The 23,607-nt window shown below is 39.9% G+C and overlaps 1 protein-coding gene across 6 annotated transcripts; it reads right to left on the reverse strand.

The window, feature by feature from the left end:
• Positions 1-583: 583 nt before the first annotated feature.
• Positions 584-23,588, reverse strand: LOC137854655 (protein scribble homolog). 6 transcript variants are annotated; one of them, XM_068678387.1, is made up of 7 exons: positions 19,614-23,588; positions 16,064-16,270; positions 13,888-14,124; positions 11,956-12,045; positions 11,267-11,344; positions 9,470-9,565; positions 584-1,229 (listed from the first exon to the last, which is right to left on the reverse strand). In XM_068678387.1, exons 1-7 carry the CDS (start codon positions 19,731-19,733, stop codon positions 1,077-1,079), a joined length of 981 nt encoding a protein of 326 aa, XP_068534488.1. In that variant the 5' UTR covers positions 19,734-23,588; the 3' UTR covers positions 584-1,076. The 6 variants fall into 6 exon arrangements, 2 of the variants coding, with proteins under 2 accessions (XP_068534488.1, XP_068534489.1); XM_068678388.1 differs by lacking the exon at positions 11,956-12,045; XR_011095321.1 differs by lacking the exons at positions 9,470-9,565; positions 11,267-11,344; positions 11,956-12,045; ... (1 more) ...; positions 16,064-16,270; positions 19,614-23,588 and adding an exon at positions 2,066-5,473 and having other exon boundaries at positions 1,091-1,229.
• Positions 23,589-23,607: the final 19 nt, after the last annotated feature.

Below are 23,607 nucleotides of genomic sequence, written 5' to 3' on the forward strand. Positions count from 1 at the left end.
CATATTATATTTACAGGTGAAGAAACTGTACACGCATGGTAAACACCATCAAAGCACACTTTATACACATTAAAAAATGTCATTACATCCCAGTCTAGCAGGACAAGTCTGAGTTAAGGCAGCACTGCAGAGCCCCAAACTGTGTAATCAGTTCCCAGAAGTTCATTGTAGGTACCTTAAAATACATTAGAAAACTGAATAGCAGTGAAAAGAATTAAAGGATTCAACACTGTTGTACATGAACATTTGCTTTTCAATGCTCACCTATACATATTTATACATGAAATACTGCTTATCACAGTAAGGCAAATTTAAGGTGTTCTGTTTATATGCAAGTCAGGAGGAGAAATGAAAGTCTACACACAAAAAAAAAAATCAAGGGTAAGAAATTGCTTCTTGGTTCACCCTTAGATGCATAGCTGTGTAAGGTGATTTCTTCATTTAGATCCAATAAAAATAATTTACAGTTCCCATTCAAATCTGATATAGTTGGAGAAACCATTCTTTATTTCACTACAATGAAATATAGAATTCCAATGTAAATAACTTTGCAGGAAACAAAAAAAAACAAAAAACCCCACTATTTATAATACAGAAAAGGATCTTTATTCTTATAGAAAACAATATTAAAAGGGGTAATCCAAAGGAACCTGCAGGTACACAAAAGGGTAAGCTACATAGACACAAAATGGACACGAGATTTTAAAAAACAGCTATACAATTGTTTTCATTGTGTTTCCAAATGGATAGAGTAGCCTCTGAATAAAAATCATCTGTTCTTCCCATCATTGCATTTAGCTGCTGTAGAATGCACTTACAAGAGGGCATTGAAGCACGTAGGGACATTCATAACCTCACCAGAGCACATTTCTTCAAGTGCACAAGTTCTGGCTGAAGGCAAGTTCAAGGCAACCAAAGACAAACACGGATTGTGCTCCCCCTGTCCCCAGTTCAAATCCATCCTCTGTGTAATGGTTTTACCCACAAATAAGGCATAGCGGTTCAAGTACTACATTAAATGTCATTGAATAATTGGGGGGAAAAAAATCATGAACTCTTTCCAAAAAAGTATTTTATTAGGGAGGATAAAAAGCACTGTTCAGACAGTCCGAATAGGCATGGCTTCCTGTGCCACTGGGCTCCTCCGGCTCAAGGTCCTCCGGATCTGGGGGTAACTGGTCGGTATCTTCATCAGAAGTCGAAGGGCGTGTGAGGATTATTCGAGGTATCTTCAGGATGATGCAAGAGATTGCAGAAAAAAAAAGAGTAAGAAAGGTGTTTAAAAGTGCTATTTTAAAGGTACAGGGGAAGCAGGTAATGAGGAAAAATATGCAAGAGATGTAAAGCCACAGGGGTTTCTGAGGGGTGAAATGATCTGCACCAAAAATTGCAGTGATAGCTAAAGCAAAATTCTGATGAATTGCATTTTCCTCTCATTAGCTAATTTTTAAAGAGGTTCTATAGGGGAAAATAAAACTTTTTAAAAACAGACAAATGAATATGAAAAATACACATGCACTTTTATTTAACATCATGAAATCCATGCACTGGAAAGCAATGAGAATTAATTAAGGACCAAAAGGCATATCAGTTGCCAAGCTTTGAAAATGTTCATATTTTAGTTTAGTTAGTGACCAAATATATTTAAGGGAAACATTAAGACAAAACATCAGTGTATCAATTCACTAGCTAATAAACGTGCACACATGGATTGGATTCATAATATCAATTGCTTTTCTGTGAAATTTGTGTTCTTTGAGAGCTATGTTGTAGTGTTTTTAAATTAATTTAAATGCTGAACCGAGAAAACAAGAACATCAGGTTCTTTATGTATAGCCAAATAATGTATCAGCAATGGCTTATATAAATGAATGGATTTTACAAATTTAACTCTGATGCATGAGAAGCCCTACTTTTTACTAATATTCCAAAAAAAGTTTAACAAAGAATAAAAACAGATATAGCAGTGAGTTCATGTATCTAACAAGCAAGCAACAATGTATAACAAATTGTCCACCTTACTAGTACTGTGAAATTTTCAAGAAAGGCAATATTTCTTACACACCAGTAACTTTGTTGTATTTCCTCAGACCTTATAAGAATGCTTAACGTTGACACCACACAATTCAATCATTGCTGTATTATTTCCCTGCCATGCACCATTTGATCTGGGAAATGACACAAGCACAGAGATGCTCTGTGGCTGCTCAGCTGGGCAGCCAGCTGGTTTCTGCACCCAAGCCACAGAAATTCTTCTCCAGGCTCCGCTGCCCACATCTGCTACAGCTCCACTGTCTGCACAGGACCTGGCACCCCCAGCTCACATGGGGCTGCTCCACACGTAGACACCAAAACACTGCTGTCAGTCTGGATTCTCACCCACCATAATTGTAAACTAATTTTAAAACCAGGTACATTTTTTAGTTATGTTCCCCAGTCTACTGAATATTCACTTCTCTCTCTTTCCCCTCCCATCCTCTCGCTTAGGCTAAGGATGACGCATTGCTGGGAGCTTTCAATGATCTCCATAGACCACAAGTATTGGCCACGCTAATATCTCCTGGGAAGATTTGCTTCTGCCACGCACACCTGACAGCATTTACAAGCTCTCCACCCACTGGATGTTTCTCTTGATTGTGCTCATTGCTAAAAGATGCTTCTTCCTTAGTGATAGCCAGCACCCTTGTGCTACAGCGAAAGCACAGACTATACGTGTTGGTTGGTGTCCTGGGTCATATTTTGGAACTCCACCACCTCTAGAACTAGAGCTGAGGTCTGCATTTTATCTGAAGTTATTTGCAAAGGTATGCAGTGCTGAGCTTTGTATTCCTCTAATAAAGATTTTCTTTAAACATTTCATAACCTCTGGAGCCTGCTTCTTGCATACTACCTTTCAAAAACTACTGAGGGGCAGTCTTACAGTCACAAAGTGAATGTGATTTACTCAGTTTAATGAAAACTGAAAGAAACCCTAGCTGTCAGTGAGGGATAACCCCAAAATTTCAACTAGTAACATGAAGTTCTTGCAGGTCATTCAATTCCATGGCCACCACCAAAGTGCCAAAAATTAGTCTTTTTTTTTTTTTTAAATTATCTAAATCTGAAAACCATAAACCTGAGGTTGTAACAATATTGCCACTGTAAAAACAAATCCCACAGGATGTTCAAGTTCTGTCATGACTCGTCTTTTGCATCTCTCCATATGTTTGCTCAACACACTGCAAGCTGTATCCAGGCTTTCACAACTTTCCCAAAAACTTACCTCATTTCCTTAATGACACACTCTCTCCCCTACGCCCACGGAGGAATTGTGAGGTCTTTCAGACCGCATGGCTCCAGCACCTGAGCTAAAGCTGAGCCTCTGGAGGACACCCTGACCCTGCCGAGAGCACGACGCTCTGCCGTGTCCTGTTAGACACCCACCTGCTCGTACAGCATTTCTGTGGAACACCTATCAGCTGCATTCATGAAATAAGCGGGGTTGGGGAAGTCTTTTGTCTGCTTTTTCATCTTGCTGCACATAAAGAGGAGCTGGTACCAAATGCCTGATCAGCTTTCTGTGGTGAAAACTGAAGTGTTTCTCGGCCCTAGCAGGCTGCAAAGGCTGAAAATCTCCGAGAGGAGAGAAGAGTCTCAGCTCTGATCCAGGCCCAGCAGGCCCTGTGTGCTCTCCAGGCAGATGACAGCTCTCACACACCCACTCATGCCATTTTGGAGACACACCACTGAGTTTCTACAGCAAGCCAAATTTCTGGTCCAACTGCAGCCATCTCCTCCATCCCTCTGCTTCCTGCACGTCTCTCTTACCCCTCCTCCCTCTCCAAAACCCCCAGTAACCCACACCATGGCCATCCCCAATCCCACTGCTGCTCTGTCCTCTGCGGCTACTTGTCCTGCACTGTGCCCACCTCCCCGATGGGATTCAGGAGCCCCGATTTCCTCACAGCTGAATCACAGGTATCAGTGACGAAACAGCTTTTGGCTGCAGGTTGTTCCAACCTATGCAACTGCAAATTGGGAGCAAACCCAATTAAGAAACAGAGGTGCAACATTTCCGTCTTCACCCAGCTATCGCCCAGGAACCCAGAGCTCTCTGTCACTGCCTTCATATTCACCCTGGCTGCAACAAAATCATGATTTTAGTTTTCCTTCCCAATTCTGGTTTTGGTTTGGTTTGTTTAAAGCAAAATAAACACAACAAAAGAGAGTAGGAAAACTCAGCCACAAAATTTGCATTATATTCTTTGTCTTGTGTTCAGTCCTTTTCTCACACCCAGTTCTTCTCGTCCCAGAATCCCGGTGGGATTCCCCGTGCTTTCAGATTTCTGCATTTATCTTCATTGATCACAGCTTCCCCCTGTTTAATTGGTAAGCTTTGCTTTTAGATCTTTTTTTTAGACAGGAGAACACATATCACATACAAAAAAAACCAAACAAAAAGTCCTAGCAAAGTTGAAGGAAACTATTTCCAGTGCCCTTTGCAAACAGGACAAGACACAGAAATTTAGGATGGGAACAAGCAAAACTTTTCCAGCATGGGCAGCTCTGCTCCAGAGTCACTTGCCTAAGGAAGGTGCGGAACTTCTATCTTCTACTAGTAACTCTTCAGAAAACGTTCATGTTGGTGTAGGAGGACAGTTTAGGCAGGATTCTGCAGTGTTCCATTGTTTTACCTCACTACTTTTACTGAACAGCGCCTGAACTTGTTCAAAATATTTCTGCTGAAATTGCAGAGTCCTCCTACTCACTTTCTGTCATCATGAAGTTATTATTAAAATAATACCTGAAGCACTGGTCAATCCAAAATCATCAAAGTATATATAAAAAAAAAATCAGAAAAATGTGTAATTAACCATTTGAAACCAGTTACTATCTTCCTTTTTCCCTTAAAATATGTTTTCAGTGCCTAAAAAGTAGAGTTTAAAAAGGACACATCCTTCACCAAAACCAATGCATTCACTATAGGGATTTATTTTGTTGCTCTGTTTGCATCTTTCTTACACTTTGTTGACATAATAACCAAGACTTAAAACACTGAAAATGAGTAAATTTCGGTTTTGCTTATAATCAGTCATTGCTAAAAATCAATTTCAACACTCATTTTACGGCATTATCACCCTCCACTGAAAGTTGGAGTCCTTCAGCTGAAACAGACGTGGGTTGTGTGCACACTCCTGGTCCACATAGAAACAAACCGATCTAAATAACCCGGGGCACTTAATTTGCAGCGTTGGCTGCAAAAATTCATTCCTATTGACACAAGATAGGAATAAACACACAGCTGGCTATGATGCTTCAGCTGTAAGTAACTTCTTAAAGCACAGTAAATGACACAGCCTGCAAACACACAAACATCTGATAGTTGTTAACTTCCCTTTATACATGTATGCTTTCCTTTCTAGTTCTAGCTAAATGGTTGTCCAAAAGGTTACAGAACAGCTCATAAACGTCTTTATGGCTATTACGTTCATTATGTCTTTTAGACCCTTTTGGGAAGAAAAAAAAAAAAAAGAAGAAGAAAAAAAAGAAGAAGAAAAAAAAAAGAACAAACCCTATCATCTTGTTTTGCATTTGTCAGGGTTTGTGTAAACACCATGAATCATTCCATGATTTCATATTTCATCTTACTTTGTCATCATCACTGGGAATAGCGATACTATTTTAGACTTCAGCAAAAGGAAATTGAAGCTTCTTGCTAAACAATGAAAACATGCCCTTACTAGATGCAAAAGGCTGTATTTGATAATGACTGTATTCATAAAAGGAACTGCTTAAATCAATCTTTACACCTTGGCCTGAGTGAAGGAGTGCATTTAGGCAGGCCTAAAAAACACATACAGCTGGATTTCTAGATAAGCGTTTTAAAAAGAAGATGCCAAAGCATATCCAACAAAACCAGAAGAGAATGGGTGGATTAACTTCTCCATACAACTTCCTCGTAAGGGGGTGTCGAGAGGCAGGAGACCTTTTCTCCATTAACACCAGCGACAGGACCCGCGGGAACGGGGTTAAGCTGAGGCAGGGGAAGTTTAGGCTTGACATCAGGAGGGGGTTCTTCACAGAGAGAGTGGTTGCACACTGGAACAGGCTCCCCAGGGAAGTGGTCACTGCACCGAGCCTGTCTGAATTTAAGAAGAGATTGGACTGTGCACTTAGTCACATGGTCTGAACTTTTGGGTAGACCTGTGCGGTGTCAAGAGTTGGACTTGATGATCCTTAAGGGTCCCTTCCAACTCAGGATATTCTATGATTCTATGATTCTATGTTTTACACAAAACTGGTGTCTGTTGTGTTTTTGATCAATGCTTTGTCCATGAAGACAAAGACAATGGATCAGAGAGGATGACATGATGATCCTGGTCATGAGTTGAGAGAAGATGCTGAAACCTGTTGACATTCTCCATTCACTGTTGGACAAAGTCCACTGGAAATTTCAGCTGGGACTTGAACAAGAATATTTTAATGGAGAAAAAAATGTGCAAAGTTCATTGTAGGTTTAAGAGGAAGAGCATAAAAAAAAGTAGCAGAGGAAGACTGAAAAATAGAGAACTGGAAATAAAGACTCCAGAATCCAAGCAACATTGCTTCTCTTAAAGTCAGCATGGGGCACTACTGGCAAAGTTTGGTGGTCTGTATCACTGATTTTTCTCTTTCCTGCAGTTAACATGCAACATTTTACACACAGGCTGCCTGTAGATAGCCATATCAGTTGTGGTTCTAATCTGTTATATTTTGATGCACATTTTCATGGACATACTCATATTTTAAGACTACCATTTTGAAATCCAAAGACTCAATTTAAGCTCAGTTAAAGTATTGTGTTTTTATATGCACATACTAAACAACCTAAAACAGACAGATTCTGTATTTCTGAGGTGTGATTAACATAACTGACACAAGTCTATCAAACACTGAATGTAAAAAAGTACCTAATTGTAAATAAAGTTCTGGAGCCTCTACAATTCCATAAAATCATCATAAGTTAAACCAAGGACAATTCTAATTTTTCTTTTGCAAAACAATGACTCAGAGTGAAATAAATTTTCACATTGTCTGTCTAATTAATTACTGATCATTGAGATCATACTGGTCATGAAATCTTAAACCCGGCACGAAGGATTTTATTTTATTTTATTTTACTTTACTTTTTCTAGATTAGTTAACAAGTCAAATGAGCCTTTTAGAAGACCTTAAAGCAACCAAGCACATGAAGAGCAGGGAGGTAACCTTAATCTGGCAGAGGGATCACCCTTGTAATGTCAGAGTGGAAGGCTTGGAGATAGAATGGAAAACAGCAAGAGATGTCTAGAGGACCATGGCTGGCAAATGACAGACAGCAATATTATCATAGATAACATATGCAAAGAGGATGTTTATTAAAATTCATTAAGAATAATTAGATGAAGACAGATTCCCTGCTGGAGTGCTGGAAGCAGTGATGACATGGAAGAGTGGGAGAAGGAATACAGGCACCACAGCAGCTTATCCAGCACATAATTCAGCTGTTACAAGAAGAACAATACAAATCTTTGGCTTATTTGCCTCTATACTTTCCTCCTGCCCTCCCCTGAAGAAGCTGCACCCATCTTCTCTTTAAATCTAGTCACAAATAAAAAGGAAACAAACTTTCCTCGATTCCTAGCAAAGGAGAAGATTCTATTGTGCTTTAAAGACCTACTGCCATCTGCTTATCTGAATGTGCAAAGCTTGTCTTCCATAAGAAGCCAGCACTGTAAACATTTTTCAGATAACAGTTATAGAGGAAGAAGATGAACTTCACCAGAATAAAGCCAGAGGGAGACCAGATGAGACTGACCAGTTCCTGAGTCAGCAGGATGCTCCTGAAAAGCCCATAACCCATAAGACTGACAAATGGTGCTTTGGGCTAAAAGGACATGATATACAGTTTGCTATGGCAAAAAGGCTTTAATAAACAGAAATACAAATGTTTCTCTGGAGAAGAACTTGCACACTGGCTCCTTCCAACAGTTAAAACTTCTTCAGCTAGTTGACCCCATCTGGACAGCTTGCTCTGAGGTAACTACCATGGTCTTATCTGCCTCCTCCTCTCCTTGCAGCTGAAGAGATTTGAAGAGAGGCAGGGAAACTTGCTGTGTTATTTTCCAAGAGGCACAAAAAACTGTCATTTCATTTGTTTGGCTGAAAACACTAGAAGTCAAGTATTTCTGCAAAAGACTGAGGCCAGTGGCACCGCACGAATCAACCCCACCAACAAAGATTCCTCTAACTGGAAGCCTCGTGCTTCCTGCCATGTGAGTTAAGACCATACAGATACAGCTACCAGGCAGAGCTGGACCAATAAATAAATAAATAAATGAAGCATTTTCAGTTGGAAAATAAAGCTGGTCTAAACATTTCACAAGATGATGTTGGATGAGAAAACTCAAAAATAAGTTTCTTTAAGCAAATAATTAGAGAACCTTTATTGGCCCATCTCATAGACAAAAGCTGCAGTGTAAGCTCAAGCCTTCTTGAATAGTAAACCACAGAGAAAACCAAAGGAAAACAGGCTTGCATGGTCTATTTGCTTATTTTTCAGTTAGCTAACAAATTATATTATTTAAAAAAAAAAAAAGAATGTATGTGGCCTTCAGTTATAGTCTTTTATATAATATGTGAACTTTCTCCCTTTTTTGCCATTAGCTGGTTTGTGAGTGGTATTCCTGGAAAAGGATGAAAAAAGGGCTGAAGAAGAAGAATCAAACAAAGTATTCCTCTGGCATTTGCTGTAATAGAAACCATTGGTGCTGTTCAGTACTTTAGACCTAGTTTAAATGACATGCTTTTTTACCTCAACAATTCAGATACCTTAACCTTGTTGTATCTTCCCAGTAAAGCTAGAATTTCAGGTGTGCATACAGATGACTGTGATTGGGGTAGGTCTTCAGATAGTTTAACTTTTTATAGAAGCACACAAAAGAGTATCAGAATTGTAATAAACCCTTTGCACGCCCAGACATTTCCTTTTGTGACATTTACGGTAGACTTAATATTGTCTGACATCAGCCACCTAAAATATGGGCACAATCTTAGCCTGACATGCAAAGATGAAGGATAAAAATGAGCACTTCCAGGTAGCAGCTCAACTTCTCCCTCCTAAAAGAGGTACCCTAGAGATGATGCTCTTTCCATCAACTAGAGGGGGAGTTCAGGCAACAGAATAAATACTTACATTGGAGGGAATGGACACCACCCTTAGTGCTCCCAAACTCAAAAGGTCTGATCTGCTGAGCTTGACCAGGAGCTAAGCTCCTCCAGAAGTTGTGACCTGGGTGCAGTGACAGCCACCATAAACACACAGTCACTGATTGCTGGTACACATTCTTCTTTTACACAGCCTCTCACAAATTTTGTGCCAGTCTTTATGATATTTACTTGCATTAATGACAGACAACACATATTATTTAGCTAAGCAGGATTTGTTACTTGCTGTGTCCACCATACTTACTGTTATGACATGGTTTACTGTCTGGAAGGGGCTGCCTTTAGATGAAGCTTCAGCAGGACCAGCATCATGGGCATTGGGTTCTGAAATGAGGGATCCCTTTAAAAAACAATGCAGAAGAAAGACATTTTTATATTCTGTTCAAGAGGAGCAACTCCCTCCTTTTCAGGTGACTGTATGAACACCTAGCCCTTTTGTTATACATGGTTGCACAATGAAAGCAAATAAAATTACAATTCTTGCTGTTCCCTATCTACTGAACATACTGTACATTTGCAACATTGAAATGGTCTGTTCAAGAACAAAAATTTCTAACATAAAATATCAAGAGGAAATGCTGGTTATTTGCCCACAGATTAGGCCTGTGGTCAAAACATCAGGACTCCTACAGCACACCTAAATGCATTAATTCCTTCTCATCTCCCACACATACAACAAGCAGTTTTATTTTTACATTCTTTAAACAGATGAATGATTCTGCCATCTTGTGGGAGACAGGGAAAACATCCATTTGTAGGATAACAATAGCGTGACTGAGCAGTATGGTACAGATATACAAACTAACTATTTATCAAAATAACAGATAGTTATAAATAGCAGCTAGTATATTTCAAATAGCCCCCAAACTAAGAATGAATTGCAGCCTTACAGAGGAACCCGAGAAAGTCAGTATCATAAAAATCAACTGATTTGATCAGAACCTCTTCTTAGAAGTTACAAGTGCAACAACCAAAAATCTTGACTTTTTTCCTGATTATCTGGTGATGTGAAATATGTAAAGACTTATTTTATTTGCTATTTCTCACATATGTTACAATAAAAAAATAGGTATTTACTTTTTTTTAGAAGGAAAATGTTAAACAATCCTGAGGATATCCTGATAAAATATATAAGGATATACGAATATAAGTCTATAGCATAGTTGTAAAAATTGAGAGATCAATCTGTGATGCATTTGGCTTTGTCTGATATAGATTGTATCCTTATTATGGGCAGCTAAATTGACATAAAAGAATCCTTGTTTTACCCTACCTCAATTTAACAAGATGTATGCTGGAGTAAAAGCTATTTATTTAAGCAAGTGCAACAAAAGCTTAAGAGCACAGGAGCTGAAAAAATAAGTAAATCATAGACTAGTTTAATTTCAAAATAATTTTGCAGGGGTTCCCCTCCTACTCTACCTTTCACAGCTGGTAGAAAACAAAGAATAGGCCATAGTGCCAGGAAAACATGCATGATCACCACAGCTGTGGTGGTCCTCTTGAGTACTTCTGAGGCTTCACAGAAAGGCTACTGCTAGAAAAGATGAGACTTGAAGTAGAGCAGCCAGGGATACACATTTATTCCTTGGCACTTGGCACTATAAGGCTCCACCAATGTAGTTACTCTGGGTTGTTCGCTCTCATCCAAAAATTACCTTGGAGAAACAAGCTGATGTAGTTTCTATTTCTTTGTATCAAATAAACTCATGTAATACATGACCAAGGCAATGCCATAAGAAACTTTCTTGGACCAAGTACAACTGCACTTGTGCTAACAAATGCCATTATTCTCCTTTACAACTCAGCCATCAAAGTTAATAATATTTTGTTAAGCACTTTGAACACAGAGATCAGAAAAACAGAACATAATAAAAAGGAATACAAAGACTTAATGTCATTATAACTTCTTTATAAAGTACTTTGGGAGGAATCCAAAAAGCTAGGCCTAAATCAAGATCTCCAGCTCCCATACCTAATTGAATTGAATTAAAGCTTACAAGAAGAAAATGTGATCCACATTAGCAAACAAAGCATCTACCTCTGCTGCTCTGTCTCCTGCTTGCACCCCCACCAAGTCCGCCGGACCATCTTTTGGTAGCCGAGCAATCAAAATTCCCTGGTAACACAAAATACACATTTCAGACATAACACAGTTTCTTCTACCGTACTCAGTTGTTAAAAGCAAATAAAAAGTAATTAATTTTCAAGAGATATTGTTCTGCTCCCTCCATTAAAAGAGAAACTAAAGCATCTCAGCATATTAGCAAGGGAAAAAAAAAAAAAAAAAAAAAAAAAAAAAACAACCTTCCATGGCTGACTATACAACAATGAACAGAAGTCATTAATTGTTTACAATATGCCATGGGGGACAGACCGGGAAACTAGGATTTATTTAAACGATAATTAATTGAGAAGATGCAAGAAATACTTCTCTCAAATCAAGTTAGCTCCTGGGAATGAGCAAATAGGATGGGAGAGACACATGGATTGCAAATGGAGTGACTTCAAATAGAACTTCCTTCAGGAGCTTTCCCATCAAAATCTACTGACGGCTTCTACTTTGGAAATAAGTTACCCATTTTCCCCTCATCAACTGTATTACTAAGATAGCGATGTTACATTGAGAACAGCCTCAGAAAGAAAACAACAAAAGACAATAGCTGCAAAGAACTGCTCATCAGTCTCCTTCTAATGAGTACTAGATAAATTTTGAGTAATGAAATGCACCTCATCATTGTCTTTATATGGAGATGAGCCCTTTCCACCAGCAATGCTAATACCAAGACTCCCCATTTGACTGCACACAGTAATGGTTATCTGGAAAAGAATTATAATTGATAAGAGGCCTGATTAATCAAAAGCATTGCCTATTAATTACACAAGCAATGAAAATCTAGCTCCCATTCTGAACACCACCAGACTTCCCCCTACACAGCTCAGCCCAGAGAGAAATTGTGCAATTCTTCAACATCAGCACATGCAAGCCTAATCTATAATTTTCAATAACATCAAGAATGCAATATTTCTAAAAAACAGATTTTACAGTCATGCCAAAGCTTTATAAGGCTCTTTATTAAGAGTACTTTATTTCGCCCATAGCTTCTTCATCCTGAGAATTCTTTGCCCTCTGGAGAACTGCTGACCAACCCAGTTATTTCATAAAACCCACCAATTTATTGAGCATTTGTGATGGCAACAAAGCTAATACACACGAGGTGTGACGAGTAAATATTTTCGGGTAAATTTCTGAAAAACCTTTGCTTCGGATCCTCATCTACAACCTGATTACTTACTCCACTCGAGAGAGAAAAGGTAATTGAGTTTGAGCACTACTACAATAGCTTCTTTAAACAGGTTTTCAGTGTATATGTGTTGTTCTGTCAAAAGATTCAACAGTAACTATTGACTTTAAAATAAAAATCAGTACTTAAATATTTTTTAAAGCAGAATAAATTGTGATCCCTCTCTTCTACTCTTAGCCTGCAAGTATTGGCAAAAAATCAGAACAACTGCTCAGTATCTAAGATGACTTTTTGAATGTGCATAATTTACAATAAAGTCCAAATAAAATCATTTTCATGTTCCAAAGACAACTTTGTTTAAGAATTATTCCCAGAAATGATTTATTTTTCTTTAATGTATCATATTCTTGTTATTAAATACTATGAAAATTACTAAGACAACAATCAGATTAGATTTAAGGAACACCTTGCTGTACTGTAGTTGAACCTGAATGCAAATCACATTGCACTTCTTCACATAAGCAAAATGCTTGTAACTGTCATTGATTTGGTTCATCTCTCTAAGACAATTCAAGCTTGAACAACTTTGTATATTTTATAATTAAGTCTATTTCAACACAGCTGTGTTTTGGAAATTGACAAACGTGCAGTTACTCTTGCACAGATAACATACTCATCTGAAATTCCTGATTTAAAAAGGCATGAAAATACCCTGTCAGTCAAATGAAAACCACCCTGCCAAGTTTAGCTTACATTTAGCATTACCCACATGCCCAAGAATTCATGAGTAATTGTCAAAAATGCTTTAGTGATAATACACCACCATGGCTGTCCCACCAGGCGAACTGTTTTTTCTGGAGCTGTATCCACAGGGTGTTGGGCTGCAGAAAACTTTGCATTTCTGTTATTAAGTCTCTCTAAATCCCATAAGGCATGTTTCCTTCTCATGTCCTCTAACGCATGTTGAGATGTGATGTACCCACTGAATTCAGTGTGTAGCTTTCTCTATAAATCTCAGTCCAAATCTTGCAGCTCCCGGCAATGAATGAATCTCCACCTGAACACTGCCACCCATTCTCATGGGATGGAGGCATCTTCACACTGTGAGGGTAAGGCCATGTCACTGCTCCTAAACCAAGGACTAAGCATTCACAGGTGAAGACGTGGCTGCACACACCTTTGGCTTGACTTTACAATGGTCCAAAGCTGGCTATACAAAATAAGACCGTGCTGAATGGCTACAGAGGGTGGTTTATCAGGATAACCCACTGCAAGCAAGGGCAAACCTCAACATATACTCAGTGAATGGCTGTCTCACAACAACTACCAGAAAAAAATCCCCCTTCTTTGCATCCTGTGTGAAGATGCAAAGGTGTCTCAGGCAGCACACAGACCCGGGCACGGGGCGGTTCATTACCTTCAGCGGGGACTGCATCCCATCTACAGCTCTTGAGTCCTCCAGAAACCTGCTGCTCTCTCCAGACAAGCTGCCCACTGCTGGTACAGGCGCCTGTGCCTTGCTGTTAGTCCCTGGGAGAGTTTTCCCCTTCGCTGCTGACTTGTGCTTCTCCTGAAGAGCTGTTCTGGTATTTCTCTGATCTCTTACGCTACTGTCAGTATCAAAAAGGCTGCCAGAAAACTTGGAAATAGGTTCCTAGGGGTTAAAGATCAAACAGGTAAACAAAGCAACAGCAAAGAGAAGAGCTGTCTGACACCTGGGTGCTACATGCTGTAAATTGGATTTGTTCCTCTTTACCACACTAGTGTTTGCATCAGAGAAGTCAAAAATGTAACCTTAAAGCAAATGCACACAACTATCTTTTTGTATAATTATTTCTCTAGGCACAGTTTTCCCTCAATATGAGGGCAGAGTTTATAGGCCTGGGATTCCTACAGCGTTCCTCTAGGTCCCCAGACACTCACAAGCACGTGCACCCTCACCATTCCCCAGACACTTCCAGTGATGCCCTGTGAAAAGGAGGGCGTGTGGAAATGAGACCACTTTGGGCAGTCTCCAGGAGCTCAGCAGCACCAAATCCACTTCTCAGGGCATGGAGCCACACATACAGCAAAGGAAACAGCTTCCCATGAAGAAAATAAAACATTTCTCACAGCTCCTCAAGGCTTATCTTTTATATTTGGGAGTACAGGTGTGAGAGGGAAGCTGAGCCTGAGCTTTGAATCTGTATCTCTGAGATTTTGTTCAAATGCTTTAGTGAAAAAAAAGAACCTGGGTTGACTTTATTCAGCTTCAAACAACAGTGGGAGGGGACCTGCAAATTTGGTAACCATCTGGTGGTTTTGGGGTCCAGTGCCTTGGAGGTGAGGCACTCCAAAGACAGCCTTGAAGCCTGGCTGTAGGATGTGGCTGTTCTGAGATGCAGAGAGGGACAGACAACATCACCCCATGCCTAGCGAAACCACCGGGGCTTGAGATTAGAAATACACAAACCAGTCTTACTGCAAAATAGAGTGAAGTTTCCCAGTTACCAGTTTTGTTTGGCAAGGCGTTTAAACGAAATCCAGCCATGATCTCCAAACTCTGTTCACATTTTATGGATGCTTTATTTATATTTAGGTGATTTTTTTTTCCTTCTTAATTTTGATGGGTAAGGTTGAACCAGACCTTCATATTACCATAATCCTTACATCTTCTGCTGGCAGTAAAATGATGCAGCAAACAAAGGTCAACGCCTTTGAAAATAAACCCCATAAATGCCTTTCTAAGCCTGGTGGTTTAAAACAGAATTACAAAAGCAGTGGCATTACCACGAGCAGCTGTGCAGAAACCCCAGAGGACAGTCTTTGAATCTGCATCCGAGGTTTCCCACATTGCCTTTTTGGTTGGGATGAAACAAAGCACCACCAACCCTCAGGACAGCAAGCATGGAGTGATTGTTTCCTATTTCTACTTAAAATTATAAAGGAATTTGTTTAGCTTTAAGTCATGTAAGTGAAAAAAAAATAAAAAATAGAGAGAGCCCAGGGCTGAGAAGCCCAGGTATATCCACCCGATCAGACTCAGTGGTGGCCACCAGGAGCTCGGAAGGGAGGTGTGGTTGTGGCAGAGGAGCAAAGGAGCAAGAAACCCATTTCCCCCTTCATTCCCAGCAGATGTCTGGAGGAAAGCCTTGTGAGCAACACCCTGCAAGGCTGAGAAAGTGCAGTCACCTCCCCAACAACCTCCTCCTCCAGGGCATGACTGAGCGTTGAGTGCTGTGAACAACCTGCTCACCCGAGAGAGACGGAGGGATGCTGATAACCAGAGACATAAGTAGGGGTAACATCTTTTTTTAAATGTACCCATCTCATCATTGCACTTGTTACTTGTCTTGCACTGTCCTCGTGGGGGTTGGGATCTTTTAGTTGCAAGCAAAGGAATAAGACATTGAACACGATTCTGTCTTTGCTGCCACAAAACATAAGCAAGGACGTGAAGGTACACAACAGAGCTTCAGGGAGGCGGCAGATGCAGCCTCCCACTGGCCTAAAAGCACCCAGCCTTCCTGTCAGAGGCACAGAGCATTGAATTGTTGGTAGTTTCTCAATGGACACACAACATTGTCTCTCCTGACTTTAAGAAAACCACCTACATCCTCATCAGGATCCTCCAGTTCCTCCGCCTCTTGCTCAGGGCTGATCCTTCCTTCCCTCCACTTTCCATTGGCAGAGCTGAGTTTGTACAGGTTGCCACCATGAAAACCTTCCTTCCCTTTCAACGAGGCCCAGCGAGAGCCCTGGGAGCTCCAGTTATGGCCACTGTACAGTTTGGGAGACTTGGGAAGCCACTTAACAGAGTCCTGAGAGGAAGAGGACAAAAGGAAAAAAAAAAAAAAAAAAGGCAATTAATAGATTTTAAGAAAGTGACTGAGGTATATGCATGCAGAAATTGTCCGGCAAGTTCTCCAAGGTATTTAAGCATTTATTTCTTTAAGACTGGGTTTCCCCTTTTTACCTTGGGATGTACCTTTAGTCCCAGGAGGACAATTAATGGTGCTACTGGCGATACAAAGAGCAAAGGCTGCTAACGTTAGTGGAAGCCTCCAGTGACTTACATGAGCGTGGAGCCAAGCCCACCTTCAGCCTCGTAAAGAAGAATTACATGATCAACAACAGTCTCCGATAATGTAATACCCTGCACTATTAAGAAAACAAACAAGAATTCTTAGACCTTTAGTGACTTTCATCTCACGTCCTGATTTAGAAAAATAAAATTGTCATCCTCCTCCTTCTACAGTATTCATTGAATAAAACACTCTGTTTGCTGAACAGTCCCAATCAAAAGCACAATCCTAAAATAATGCTTTAGGGTTTGTTTATTTTCAAATTACAGTCCAGTTTTCCTCAAAATGTCAGTTACTTATTTACATCCAAAAAACCCTCCTCTCTGCTTCATACACATCAAGTCGTGTCAAGATTGTTAATTTCACTGAACTTCAGAAATCATTTTTCACAATAACCTCTGGCTTTCTCTGAAGCTTTATTTTATTTTTGCATTTCCTTAAGGTGACATAAATCCATCAGCAGAAAGCAGCCCGATGCCTTATCAATAGGTACAGTAACACACATGCTCTACTAGAGCAAAGAGATGGAGAACACAAAGTAATGAAAAAAGTTATCAACAAGCCTGTGGTATGGAAATCAGCGGCATATAGTGACCTTGATATTGTTCAAACAGATATTTGATTCAGATCTAACACTTCTTTAAGCCTCTGCTTTTTCCCTTTTTAATGCAAAATGGTTACGTTCACACAAACACAGACTTCTTGCTGTGACCAGCACCCCAGAAGTCACCACCTCTGTTAGATCTAAGGATGCGAAAGGAAGATAGGACAAGGCTGTCCATGCTGGATGTGTTCATCGATCTTCACCTGCTGAAGGAGCTCCCCTTGGGATTCTTCATTCACTTTTGGGTTTAGTATGACTATAAAAGACTAGGAAATGGACATGCACAATATCCCAGCAAGTCTTTGGAAACAATTATAGAATTTTCTGTGTATTTTTAAAAGAGCATAGCCCAACCAGAGGATTATTCACATTGTACATCGAATGAGTGATCAGCCTCTGGAAGAAATTTGCTGTTAGATCACATTTTGAACTGCACTGATACTCAACAATACCGCTGTTCACTGATAAATAGGCAGGATTTGTGGTTATTCTAAACCACACGGCTCGGGACACTCAAGCTGACACCAGATTTAGTTCATCAAGTGAATTGAATGCATGAGCAGCACAAACGATCACGACACGTTAGTAGCTCCCATTCCTGACAATACCAAACGCAAGGCCTGCTATTTCTTCACATTTGCCACGAATAAGGAAACACGGGGTACTCTTAAACAGAAACTCTGTTTCCTATGAATATTAATTAGGACAGAAATTCTAATCAGATTGTGAAAAATATGCTAGCTAAAATTATTTGCTGTTGTTTGGGTTTGCTTTATTTCAGGAGAGCTAATTTATTAATTCACTCTTTATTAGATTCAGTACTATAGGATCATGCTTTGAGGCAGAAGAGGCTACTGACAAATATCTTAAGAGAGAAAACATTATCCTTCCTACAGAATTTTATAGATATTAACTGGTATTCTTACTATTCAGGTAAAAGCTGAAAGTTTCTTTATGTATTTTATACCCAGGGAAGCTGAGAACCAAAAGGATTTAGACAGTAAACATTTTAAGTCATAAGCAACAAATACAGAGTGAGGCATGTAATTTTACATTCTCTTTAAAATATTTGCAATAAAACAAATGGAGAAGAGGGATTCAGCACTTAAGACTTTAAGCTTCTTGGATATTTGGACTGTGTTACACTGCTGTTTTGTAAATGCAGAAGAAATGTTTGGGGAAAAAAATATTCATCAGCCTCAGCACTTGTTACATTCCATGGAAATACATTTTTAATCTCCCTTCATTAATAACGATCTTATCTTATTGGTAAACAGATCATTTTCCTGTGATATTTCACCAGCACGTCAGGTGGGCTCCCTTTTTACCTCCTTCCAATCTATTTTTCACATTTTCAAAGGCAGTCTCTTCAAAACATAAATATTCCTCTGTATCATACCCCTGTATATCAAGAGGACAAATTGTTCTCATAAAGTACAAGGTGTCTATTCTGATAAGATCTTGCTAATAAATTCTCTAGAGAATGAATTTGCTCCAGGCAACAAAGGTTTGCAAATGCTATATATCACCTTAAATCATTCTGGCAAACGAAAAAGAATCCCAAACACTCTAATATTAAAAGAGAAGAAATGAAAACCACCCACATTTCTTAAAAACCATACTGAAACCCTAGAGTGACAAGGAAACACCATGCTTACAGCAGTAACCTGGTAACCACCTGCAAGTACAACCCAAGGTAAAACTGTCAGAGCTTTCCGTCACCCAGAATATATCGATGGCAATACACCTGCCACTGCATTGCAACTTGAAACCCCAAACACACATCCTTGTCTATAAACACCTTAAGTAATTAGTAAAAATGGGAAAGAAAACGTCTTTAAAGATGTATTTCCCACAATATAAACACTCTTTTCAAGTACAGCTACAGATAACATTCAGTATTCCAGCTGGAAACTATTTCAGATTCTTTCCCTTTGCAAAGTACAAAGAGCTAAAAGAGCTTTGTGTGATTCGGATGAAACAAGAATGAAGGCGAACCAAATTGCTGCAGAAACAAAGGCATACTTGAATACGCTTTCACTGGAGAAGAGGCAGCAAAACAGCTGCCTGGACAGATTATTGAAGCAAGACTTGTACAGGGAAACTTTGCTAGCAGTAAATAGATAACTTTAAACTTAGATGTTCAAGCATTAACTAGCCAGAATCCATTTTTCAATTTTCTAAACATACCATTCTAAAAATAAAAACATGCTGTAGGTTGTTCTGAAAGCATCCACTATGCAAACTCCCTTAATATTCCAGAAATTCAGGACAATCGTATCTGCTAGAAGCAATTTCAAATTAGTTTAATGAAGCTCATTCATTCTGGGTTTGGGTAAAAATGGCAAGTTATTGGTAAAGATCAGAGAGAATCAAACCGTTTACATCACTGGTACAGTCCCATAGTTTGCTTGAGTGCCAAAAGAAGGTGGTTTTAGTCTAACACTGAACTAACTTCAAAGCATTCAGTCCTACCTCTGCATTATTCTGGGGATGCTTATAAATTGAAATTGAAGCTGTTGATGACTTGCTGGTATTTACAAGCTGCACATGCATCCACGGATTTTGAAGAAAGTTGCCACAGTCAGCACTCATCTGCTACAGAGAGTTGGTTTTGATTATGATCGTTATCATGCCTTCAGCTCCAAATCCAGAGGTGTCAGTTAAAGACAACAACAGATCAGCACTAAGAGAGCACATGTCAAAGGTTACTGAACATCAGTTCTCAACTTCCTCGTATTTACTGGAAAGGAAGTTTCCTATATCCCTTCCCTGAACATCACCAAGGAGCTACAGTCCTTCCCACAGACAGTGCTGATGACATCCTTACCAGCCAAGGACCTTTCCTGTATAAAGGTAAGTGGCCTCTTAGGATCTGTGTTAATACTGATGTTGGTAAACTATCACCAGGCACGCCCTGAACAAGTCACAGATTTGAAACCAGACTGCTATGAATCCTTCCTCCTCGTTTACACAATCATTCAGGTTGGAAAAGACCTCCAACATTGCCTAGTCCAACCTTTAACCTAGTGCTGAAGTCCACCACTAAACCATGCTACTAGGTTCTACATCTACACGTTTCTTGAAGGCCTCCAGGGATGGTGATTCAGTCGGGCAGAGCACAGCCCAGCCTCGCACACTGAGCTCCTCAGAGCCCTCTGCACTTGCTGAATCCAGCACTGGCCATCCTGTTTGCACAAGATCTGAATAAAAAGGGATAAAATGCATAGCATCTCCAACACCTACCAGAAGAGCAGATAAGATGGCTCCTGTAAAGCAGCTCACAAAGCTGTCCTCAAACCAGGTGTCTGCTTTTCCGCTCCAAAAATCTCACGTTTTTCATTATGCTGTTTCAAAGCTGAGTATGTTCCTGAGCTCAGACTGAAAGAGGAAGGCAACATCCCGCTGAAAACGTCACAAACAGTTCAGGAGGAAGGGAACACCCAAAACATGTACTGATAGCCAACACCAGTCCCCTTTACTCATCTTCTCTGACCTCAGCCTAAGCATGGGAACCGACTCCTGTGTTTGACAGAAACCAAAGGTGGGAAACATTCTCATCAAGACAACTGAAAAATTGAAGTAATTTTATTTTCCATATGCAAGGCGAAGAAAGGCAGTGAGTTCTCCATTAACACAAGGTCTAGAGATTTATGATAAAGATCACACGCCAGTCTCAGAGGGAGGTACGTCTTCACAGATAACCGTGTATTCAATTTTCAGGCTATATCAACTGACCATTAAAGTATATTAAAATAATTTACTTTACAAAAATTAAATTCCCAGTGTCATTACTCTCCTTCCAATGGCAGAATCTGCGAACACCAAGTAGTGAAATGTGTTAAGTAGCTGATCAGCTACAAATGGCTCGCCCAGCAGTGGTAAAGCACTGTTCCCATTAGACAAAAACAGTCTGATCAGCTCGTCCTGGACACAGGCAAGTCATTTCCTGGAAAAAACATCGGTATGCAAGTTTCCAGCACTCGCTTTACAACAATACACCAATTATCAAAAATATGGAATGCGAGCCAGAAAAATAATCGTGACATATAAATTATATGGAAACTGTGGAAAATGCCTGGGGCAAGAAAAAGGGGATGGAAAAATCTGTTGCTACACCAACTACTGCTTCTGCTTTCCTAAGTCCATGCAATTGTGCCTTTCAATAAAGTCAACTCGCGTGTAATAACTGACAGGTTAATATTAAACCCACTCCACCACTATGGTCAATTGGTTTTCCCTCGTTAACTGTTCGGCTAATAAAGCAGCATGCAAGTACTGCAGGATTCCTTCCCTTGCATAAACCACCTCCCAGAAGAGTTGCAAAGCAATTTTAAAAAGCAGAAAAAGTTTAAGAGGAAAAAAAAAAAAGTTATGCTTACAAAATTGTGTTCATTACTCAGGCTCCTCAAAGCATCAGAAAGATAAAGCCAGAGACTGGGAAGGGAGAGCTCATGCTCTCAAGGACAGAACAATTTCAGCATAATAAACAGCGCCAGCTTTTTCTGCCTATAAAACACAGTTAAAATTGCCAGGAACCTTATCAACACTGTTTAGAGTACAAGTGTACCTAAAAACGCTTTATAAAATGTCATGCATACAGGCCATTCGAGAGATCAGAGGGACTACCACTGGTCTAGGCTGCTGGTGTTTTGATCAGGTGGAGTGACAGGGAAGTCCCCCTTTTATGATAAAGCTGCTGTCACTCAAACGTTTAGGTTTTGGGGGAGAGAGAAGGTAGGGGACAGTTAGAGGATGGTGCCTCAGTGGACATCAACTCCTTTAACCTCTAGCCAAACAACTGTTGAATTATATTCGGAGCTCATTTTACTCTTTCTTACAAATCTGTGGAGGCAAACACCTTCAACAAGAAGTTCACATCACCTGTCTTAGGCTTGGATGACCACAGGGACACTAGACTAGCCAGCCAGCTTCTGGCAACAGGTTTGGATTTCCCATTCGCTGCTGTCCTTTCACATGTAGCTTACACGCCAGAGAAACCAAAACTAATATTCCTCCCACTACTCAGAAAGATTCAAAAGCAATTACTTATGTCAAAGCTGACGCAGCAAGTGCTGCCTGCCTTCTGGCTAGCTTTTGGATTGCAGCACAGTCTCCACAAGCCTGCCAGGGTGTACAGAAAGAAACTGCCTAATAGAAGAGTTCAGCTGGAAGGAGCCTTCAGAGATCATCTAATCCAACTGCCTCATTTCTACACTCTAAGGTCTCCTCAGAGGGACCAAAAAGCTCATTTTTAGAACAGAATAATGATGAGGTGCTTTATCATTAAGCTATTGCAAGGTTTACGGATTATTCCGACTTCGGCAGGAGGGAGTAGGTACACACAAGCTGTTAATTATTTTCATCTGACAGCGCATTAGGCAAGGCCCAAATCCAAGCTTTACACATTCATTTCATCTTGCTGATTGAGCTCTCTTGTTTATATCTGGAGCAGACGCTAAAAAACAAAACAAACCACAGCCTCTAAATGAAAAACATTATAGCTGTCACCACAGAGTACGCAGTCTTGTTGCCTTTGTCTCTGGTCTGTCTTTTTTTAGGAACTAATTTCCCTCTCATTTAAATGGATTTGCTGAGGTTTACTTGGACTCTCCTTACAGTTTCCTATCCTTTTTAAGCTTTTGGTTGTGCCAATTCCAGTAACTACTTTAAAAGGAAAGTTCTACTCAAAGTTGGAGTCAACTGTACCAAACCCTCATTTTCTTCCTCATTTTCCTTTAATAGCAGCTTACCAAGAACAAGTGGCAGAACTCTGCCTTGGGAAGAACGAAATTGCACTGCCCCTGCCTGAACTAACCTAACACCTATCAAACCACAGCAGCTCCTGCCAAGAGCTCAAGCCTCAAAGTGTAAATGAGGAATGATTGGGGTGAGAAGAAATAATGAAAAATCTAATATATTTTGCCAGTTTAGATTTGAATATTTGGAGATGGCTTGCAATACCTTGATACCCTGCTTGATTTCAAAAAGAAAGGAACGATGTTTGTAAAAGCCTCAACTTAAAAGTTACAAAGTTAAATTACAAAAATTATCAAACACTACAGATTGTTAATTTTAACATGGAAGTTATCGTGACTCCCTTGATTTCCTCCTTTCCCATCTTCTCCCCAAAACTCTATGCAACCAACACTTGCTAGAAGAAATGTCTGGCAGAAGGAGGGATGAGGTTAGCCATACATGCAGAAGTTGTCCTGTCTTCCATTTTGTTGAAATTTGGCTTCGTTGCATTAGCTCACACAAAACACGTCAAATCTTTGCTCTGAACTCAGACTGCTCAAGTCCCCATGCTGAACAAGTCAGAGATCTTTGTTAGTTCACAGCACACACAGAACCCCATAGACACCAAAAATCAGTCTTTATCAGCCTTTTGTAAAATTGTTATTTACTGAATCAGCTCAGTACATACTTACCGTTGTACACAAACCAGAACCCACAGATATAATAAGAC

Source organism: Anas acuta, chromosome 3 (genome assembly GCF_963932015.1).
Source record: "Anas acuta chromosome 3, bAnaAcu1.1, whole genome shotgun sequence".
NCBI classification, from domain to species: Eukaryota; Metazoa; Chordata; class Aves; order Anseriformes; family Anatidae; genus Anas; species Anas acuta.

Bases quoted from the DNA above. Each gene is read 5' to 3' on its own strand.
- LOC137854655 (XM_068678387.1), bottom strand. From the start codon at position 19,733: ATGAGTGCTGACTGTGGCAACTTTCTTCAAAATCCGTGGATGCATGTG. The intron at 12,046-13,887 runs GTAATGAACCGC...ATTCTTTTCCAG, and splicing joins GGATGCAGTCCCCGCTGAAG to ATAACCATTACTGTGTGCAG. The intron at 11,345-11,955 runs GTGCATTTCATT...TTGTGTTACCAG, and splicing joins CATATAAAGACAATGATGAG to GGAATTTTGATTGCTCGGCT.